The sequence below is a fragment of the Podarcis liolepis genome (assembly GCF_965112155.1).
Source record: "Podarcis liolepis genome assembly, chromosome: 4".
Classification (NCBI taxonomy): Eukaryota; Metazoa; Chordata; class Lepidosauria; order Squamata; family Lacertidae; genus Podarcis; species Podarcis liolepis.
The window spans coordinates 66,508,825-66,516,865 of NC_139558.1; the positions used below are offsets into that span (position 1 = coordinate 66,508,825).

At 46.8% G+C, this 8,041-nt stretch overlaps 1 protein-coding gene across 2 annotated transcripts; it reads left to right on the top strand.

The window, feature by feature from the left end:
- The first annotated feature begins 239 nt into the window (after window positions 1–239).
- Window positions 240–6,491, top strand: LOC310704765 (myelin protein zero-like protein 1). 2 transcript variants are annotated; one of them, XM_083498731.1, is made up of 3 exons: window positions 240–418; window positions 3,601–3,797; window positions 6,083–6,491. In XM_083498731.1, the coding sequence occupies exons 1-3, from the start codon at window positions 265–267 to the stop codon at window positions 6,464–6,466; spliced, it is 735 nt and encodes a 244-aa protein (XP_083354857.1). In that variant the 5' UTR covers window positions 240–264; the 3' UTR covers window positions 6,467–6,491. The 2 variants fall into 2 exon arrangements, with proteins under 2 accessions (XP_083354857.1, XP_083354858.1); XM_083498732.1 differs by having other exon boundaries at window positions 255–405.
- Window positions 6,492–8,041: the final 1,550 nt, after the last annotated feature.

Here is an 8,041-nt window from a genome sequence, read left to right on the forward strand (position 1 = left end):
TCTAAATAGTTCTTCTCTCCTTCTATCTTCGCAAAAACCCTCTAAGGCAGGAAAGTGTGCATAATGGGGTTGCAGCTGCAGCAAGGCGCTTTTCCTAAGTGCTCTCTGTTTACGCTCCGGCTGGAGCCTGGGAGCATTTCGAAGCCCTTCCCGGGAGGCCGCTTCGCCCTGACAGCGGCTCCCCTGGACTGGGCCGCGTTCTTTCCCAGCCTCCTGCCCCTCACGGCCCGCAACAATGGCTGTGAGGTGGGAGTGGGCGTCACAATGGGCGAGAAAATGTGGGCAGAGGCAGAAAGATGGGCGCCCTGTCCACGGCGGCAGCAGGCGGCGCTCCGGGGAAGCGCAAGAAGTTTGCCGCCCGCGATCCCGGACTATGGTTGGCGGTGGCTTTCGCTCTGGGCCTGTGTGAGCTCTCCTGGTATTCTCCGCCTATGCGGGTGGGGGCGGGCGGGAAGGGAACGAGCCTAGCCGCGCCCCTTTGCTGGGGTTCCTGCTCTCTCCGGCTTTGAAAAAGGGGAAGTGGTGGGCCGGTCCATAGATGCAAGATCACTGAAAAAAGATCACTATTTATGAGCGGCAGTTCAGGAGGAAGGAAGACACGAAATATCAGTTTGGAGGCCTGGCACGTTGTGACCCCCTCTTTGGTTGCGCGTGTCTCAGTACCATACACCCTCGACAATCCCCTCTCTGTGCGAGGGTGCCTTGCACACGTGCTGAGCACATACAAAGGAAACCTGCAGTCCTTACAGAATCCATTGTATTCAATGGGATTAAAAGTGTGCTTGGAATCATGGGCGTAGCCAAGGGGAGGGCAGCTGCCCCCCCCCCCAAATCAATACAAATCTGAGGTTCTGCCCCCCCCCCCAGAACAAAAGCCTGCCCACCCCCAACAAAAATCCTGGCTATGTCCATGCTTTGGATTGCAGCATTATTGGACCATTCTCTAGTCCAGTGTTTCCCAACCACTGTTCCGCGGCACACTAGTGTGCCGCGAGATGTTGCCTGGTGTGCCGCGGGAAAAATTAAAAAATTCGAAAGATTTTTTTTTTTAAAAAGTCAAATTTTCGATTGGGGCGCCGTCACTAGATGACCCCTGGGGTTCCCTCCCTCCCGCTCTGCGCCTCCCTCCTCCTCCTCCGGGGAGGCCCTTCCTGGCTCTCGGCCAAGGCTTGGCGGCTGCCACTCACTCACTCGCTCGCCCACCCGTCCCTCCATCCCTGCACCCGGCCTCTCCCCCTCCGTCCCCGGTGCGGAGGCTGCCGGGATCCGTAGTCCCCTCGCCCTTGGGCTCCGCGCCCGCGCAGGGTGCGCAAACTACGTTTCCCAGCGTGGCCTGGCGGGCCGGGCGTTTTGTTTGAAGCGCTCTTCTCCCGGCCATGGAATGAGCGCAGCGGCGGCGGCCGGGCGGGCAGGGGCTCTTCCGCGCAGACCCCGCGCAGCCTGCCTGCGCCCCCGCGGAGATCGGGCGGCAGGATGGAGCCCGGGGATCCCCGCGGAGGCGGAGCGGCGGAGGCTGCCCCCCAGGTAGGGCTGCGTCGGGGGGGTTTTATTTTTGCAATGCTGCATCCGCGCCGGAGGGGACGCATCGGACCGTGGGGAGACCCCTTGGCAGGCGTGCAAGGCAATGCATGCGTGCAGGCGTTGCATGGAGTGCAGTGCAATGCAATGGCAACGCGGCGCCCTGCATGCATGCATGCAACTTCCACCGGCGCTCCGGACTTGGCAGGTGAGGGGGTCCCCAGTGGGTGGCAGAGAGAGCCGGGAGGGCGAAGGGGAGCCGGGGGGGAGCAGCGCTGCTCCCCGAGCCGAGCCCGGGGGGAAACTTCGGCGTCGTTGCGCCGGGTGTTGGAAGTGGAGGCTGGCGGGGGCCCCTCACCTGCAAAACCTGGTTGCCTCTCATATATTTCGTGCATTGCATTCATCGCCCGCTTTCTCCTCCAAGGAGCTCCCGGGGGCGCGCGTGGTTCTCCCCGTGTTATCCTCGCAACAACAGCCCTGCGAGGTGGGTCAGGCGAGTGGCCCAAGGGAGCACCCAGGGATTGTCCTGGCCAGGTGGGGTGATTTGAACCCTGCTCTCTGCCCGGTCTTCATCCTCATTTAGCCCCCACATGTGCATGACTGTGCATGACTGAGGTTTTCCCCCCTCGTCTTGGCTATGGTGTGAGTCTGTGCTGTTAATTAATGGGGTTCTGCCTTCGGAGAAGATGAGCCAGCCCTCAAGGAGGTGATTATGTAATTTGCTAGCAATTCATGTCCCTCCCGGCGTGACGCTGCGCGCTGACGTCACGGGGCTGTAATGGTGGTGTGCCTCGAGATTTTTTTCATGAAACAAGTGTGCCTTTGCCCAAAAAAGGTTGGGAAACACTGCTCTAGTCTACGCCTTTCCCCCCTAAAAAGTAAAATCTTGGAAACTGGGAGGTGTTGCTTCAACCTCCTGGTTTTCTGTTTTTACTTTTAGTGCTTTATTTTAAGTAACTCATGGAACACAGTAAAATGAATAATCCCAGTAATTTTTATTGTTTTTTATTTTGGAAGCAGTTTGCGGTTTTGCACCCCAGTTCCTCATTGAGATTGTATACGCACTTGTAACTCAAATCAGGACCTAGAAACTGCAAAAATTGTACTGAGAACCCATTTCCTTAAGTGTCCCTTCAAGTGTAGCACTGAAACCAGTATCTAAGCAAGATACATAGGATTGCCATATTTCAAAAAGTAAAAACCAGTACACCCCAAAACTTGTTGAGCTTTTTAAACCATGAAAATCTGGGCATGTGGCAACCTTATATGTACTGTACCAGCAATGAAAAATATGAAAACAATAATCCTAAATATGCTATGAAATTGCATGTAGCAGAGTACAGGTACATGCAATTTCACAGCGTGTTTAGGATTTTTGTTTTCATATTTATGATGGATTGAACTAACATTAATTACTTAAAGATAAACTTGTTGCAGGCTTATAAAGTCCAAAGTTTGATGCATCTGAGAAACCAAAGCACTAGTTTAATCTGAAAACAAAGAGTTTAACTTGCTGCATGAAATAGTAGAAATGTGGTTCTAGTATCTCTGGTCTGTTTAAATCGTATAAACTGTATAAACTGTATAAACCGTAATACATTGATTCCCTCAAATGTGGTTCTAGATTTTCCCTAGTTGTGTTATTGCAGATTAGTTTGATTCTTGGAAAATTAAGTTTTTAGATCAGTCCCGTGCAAATCTAGGACTATTACTTTATTATATTTCATATAATGAAATCTATTTTGGTGAAAGAGGACCCTGTGCAGAAATATCTTCTCAACATTCAGTTTTATTCATTGGTCAAGCTTTTATCCCACATTTCAGGAAATGTGCCAAACTTCAATATAAAATGACAGCAGAGTACCAAATAAAATCAAAGTTAGAAACTAAAAATATAATTAAAACAGTAATGCAGATGTTTTGTGTCTGTGGAACCAAGAGAGTTGTGATGTCTGTTACCTTTAGTAATCAGCTTGAGATGCTTTCATAACAGACAACATATCCATATATAAAAGCAAATCTTTATGCAGAGTTTTGTCTTGCTCTGCATGTTTAAAAACTGTAATTTTGTTGCTTACAAAGGGACGCGGATGGCATCTTGTTCTTCAACAGTCGATAGCACAGCTGATGAAGAAGTGTCCTCACCAACAGAACTCATTGTGGGGATTGGGGCAGATGCAAAGCTTCCATGCACATTCAGGTCATCGGAGGAAATCACCAGTGCAACATCTGTTACCTGGAGCTTTCAACCAGAGGGATCAAAGGCTCGTCCCATACCAGTAAGAATGTCTGAGAGCCTCGTTTTGCATAAGAATTTGTGGTGAAAGTGGAGTACAGTGGTACCTCGGGTTACATATGCTTCAGGTTACATACGCTTCAGGTTACAGACTCCGCTAACCCAGAAATAGTACCTCAGGTTAAGAACTTTGCTTCAGGATGAGACCAGAAATCGTGCTCCGGCGGCGCAGCAGCTGCAGGAGGCCCCATTAGCTAAAGTGGTGATTCAGGTTAAGAACAGTTTCAGGTTAAGTACGGACCTCCGGAACAAATTAAGTACTTAACCTGAGGTACCACTGTACATGTTTTGACAGCGCTACCTTAATTTTGTCTTATGGAAACTATTTATTGTCTGCTCTGGAATGACAGCACTTGACCATATTCTGCCTGCAGTGTCATAAAAAAAGTAACCATTGTGCCGTTTTATTCACATCATTATTCACTTGGTCCTGCCTCTATTTCCTCAAGATCACACTGTATGTTTCTTTGTAACCTCTTAATGGATGTGTTCTTGCTCCTAAAACTCAAGTATTTGATGAACAATCCCAATTCCATGCATGTTCACTTTGGAAGTAAGTTCAGAAGGACTTATTCCGAAGTATCTGTAGGACTGCAATCCGAATCTTCAAAATTCCCCACCCAACTCCCCAGTTTTGTTTCTGCTTTGCCTCCTTTGTCCTTTAACAAATCCGCCTGTAAGAGCTTGCAGCTTGGGGTATGCAGTGTTGATCACTGACTCTCTCCCTCTCTCCTTCAGATTTATTAGAAGTTTTCTATCTCACTTTCTGCTATAGTGCCCAAGGTGGCCCTTTTCCTTTCCACTTCACTGCATGGCCAGCTCTTGATATCTTAGGTCATAGACATGGTAACTCTATGTATGTGGAGCAGTGTGTCTGAGTGGAGGGATTTATCAGGTGAAACCATTTAGCCTCTGGAATTTGCTGACTGACAGCTGCAATCCTGGGCATATATATACATAAATTTTGTATTGTTTTTTAAACAAATACAATAACCATTAAACACTTATCCAGCAGCACAACTAATGGTGTTTGTTTATATAGACATACTTGAGAGTTGGGCTATGTGCACATTAACAGCTTGAAACATAGGCGCTGACTCCATGGGGCTTGAGGGGGCCCGAGCCCCCTCAAAAATTCGTTTGGGGGGGCTCCGCCCCCCCAATAATCTCCGGCGCCCCTCCAGCAGAGCGCCATCGCCGCCCCTCCCCCAGCCCAAAATGCACAGGGTCGGGCTGCATGCCTCCTGCCTGCCCTCCCTCCCGAGCAAAAGCTCCACCCAATTTCCTTCGGAGCTGATTAATAGGCGCAGCACGCTCTCCCCTATTCGCTCACGAGGAGGCGGCGCCACTTTATTTGCATATTCATGAGCTTATTTATTATTCATGAGCTTTCCCGGGCGCCCCCCCCAATATTTTTTATAAGTCCGCGTCCCTGGCTTGAAATGAAGTAAGGTCATCACCCCCAGCCCCCTGCATTTCAAATCACTTTTAAATGTTGCTGTTCACAACAGAGGGTGCAGAGATGCAAGCTCCAGTTCACTAAATCTATCATCTGCACATGTGCAACAGCTGCCTGAAATATACATACCTTAGCTTAACCATGGTTTCCATATTCTTAATGGATGAAAGCTGGGTTGAAGGAAGGCACACCAGACAGGAGTATATCACCAGAAGTTATGGGAGGCCTATGGACTGCGGCAATGTCATGTTTAGGGAGGTTCTTAATGTTTGAAGTTTTATTCTCTTTTTAGTGTTCTGCTGGGAGCCGCCCAGAGCGGCTGGGGAAACCCAGCCATATGGGCGGGGTATAAATAATAAAATTGTTGTTGTTGTTGTTACTTGGCTTCAAATGACAGCAGTGGCAGCATGCTGCAGCCAGAGTAAGTAGTAAAATGTACACAGCCTGAGCTCCATTGAACTTAGTGAGACTTACGGTACTTCAGATTGAACATGCCTAGGATTCGGCAAAAAGTTACGAGAGGCTTCCAAAATGTAACAAGAATAAAGTTTGGTGGTTTGGCTGGCCGCATCTGGGTGTTACCGTTTGTGAATCCACTGAAGATCAAGCTTAGAATCCAAGTTTTGTGTAATCAATCCCCGAGGTGTTGGAAACATCCACTCAATGTTACTAAAGAAGGAAGAAAAGTTAAATGTTCATGCAAAGTTAATCATGGTTTGATTTGAAATTTGTATCCTGCTTCCCCAACAACTATGTTCAGCTCAAAGCAGCTATTAACAAAGTTATTGTGTTTGTTTTTATGCTTACAGTTTTTCTATTACTCAAATGGGAGGGAATATAATGGAAAGAATACACAATTCAATGGCCGAAGTACCTGGGATGGAGATTTTTATAAAAAGGATGCATCCATCAAGGTAGGAAACATGCAACCTATAGACAATGGCACTTACTTCTGTGATGTTAAGAACCCACCAGACATAGTCACTGAGCCAGAGCAAGTTGAAGTTAGAGTTTTGGAGATAGAGAAAATATTGGGCCCTGGAAGAGCAGCACCAACCCCTGCAAGTACCACAACGGCAACGGCAACGGCAACCACAGCCTCTGGAAACATTTCACTTAATGGAGTATCATTTTGGCTACTTGTCCTTCAATTCTGCTGCATTCTAGCATCTTTTCAAAGCTATTTGTTCTGAAAATAAAGTACACTTCTTAAGATTATTAGGAGTGTTCTCCAATTTATTATTATTATTTCTACTTTAATTAATTACCTACCCTTTATTCTAAGGTCCTGTGGTGGGTTATAACAATTTAAAATACAATAGTAAAAACTATTTAAAGATTCAGAATTACAAAAAAACACCATCACAAAAGATAGGGTAAGTCTTGAAAATATATATTTGAGGTGTCAAAGGCCTGGGCAAAGAGGTACGTCTTCAGCATTTGCCAAAACGTTGTCTGAAGTTGTCAGAGAAACCTCTTTGAGAAGGGAGTTTTAACACACTGTCTTCTCAGCTGTACAGTTATGTTATGACTATGGGGCGGGGAAGTAGGCAGTATGCAGAGACCTAACCTCTGGATCCAGCAAGTGTTGAAGTGTAATAATGCTAGAGAAACAAAAGCCATAAAGAGAAACAAAAGCAAGTGGATCAGTGTGAGATGGTAAATTTGTGGGGCCCCCCCAAAAAAACCTGTATGGTAGTTAGAAAAATACAAAGGTGAGAACTGAAAGTGGGAGAGAGTCAGAGCAACATTTAAGAGAAATGTTTGATTTCTGTTTGGATTCAAAGCTGTGGGTATGGGAGAAACAAGACCCTCTTAGGGTGTGAATACTGTAAGCTCCTTCATCGTAGGCTCAGGCTGTATATATGTGTAAAGAAACCATTTATCATAAAGATACCACAGTCCCCAGTATGCCTCATTTCCAAAAGGAAACACGAACCCTGGGTAAGCGTCTGGAACTCCTGGAATCCCACACCCTTGGATACTGGGGGTGCCGTGCAACAGTTATGTGGTATCAGCAATATAAGCATTCAGGACACAATTCTTTGTTTTGTCTAAACTTCTCTTTATGGGTAGGAGTGTTGTGTCTATTGCAGTGCACGTTAATCTCAAATAACACACCGTGACCTGTGATGGGAGTACTCTCTGTACAGCTATTAATAGGACAGAGGACTAGGAGCAGTCTATTCTCCCAGCACAGCATCTGAAAGGCATTCTCTGGAGCAGGCTGTGAAAGAGGCAAAACCACCTGGAGAAGCTAGTCCATTGCACCTCAAAGCATCTCTTCATGGTTGGACTGCAGCAGACCCAAAATATATTTTACTATACTCACCACATTTCTCCTGGTGAGAAGTTATAGGGGCATGGTGCTTACCCGGGTGTGATTTGCTTATGCAAGTCACTGGCCTTACTGGTAATTTGTAATGGTTGCATTTATTCTATGTATATGCAGGGTGAACATAGGCAGAGGCACAACTCTCATTCTCCATTGAACTGCAATCTCTTGTGCCTAGGACTATCAATATCAATATCCCAAATCTCCCTAAGTACTTCTGTGGAAAGGAGAGAACAAATATACAGTATCAGTGTCAAAAGGGGGCGTGGTGGTGGCTAGAATTCCAGGCTTCTCTAAAAGTTGTCATTTCACTGAAACTTACATTTCCTGCCAGTACTGAAAATAAAATGTGGGGGTTTCCATAGTAACTTCATGCTTGTGAGTCAAGATCTTAAGCCCACATTGCATGTGATTGACTTTGAAACCCAAATAT

Bases quoted from the DNA above. Each gene is read 5' to 3' on its own strand.
- LOC310704765 (XM_083498731.1), top strand. From the start codon at position 265: ATGGGCGAGAAAATGTGGGCAGAGGCAGAAAGATGGGCGCCCTGTCCA. The intron at 419-3,600 runs GTATTCTCCGCC...TTGCTTACAAAG, and splicing joins GGCCTGTGTGAGCTCTCCTG to GGACGCGGATGGCATCTTGT. The intron at 3,798-6,082 runs GTAAGAATGTCT...TTATGCTTACAG, and splicing joins CAAAGGCTCGTCCCATACCA to TTTTTCTATTACTCAAATGG.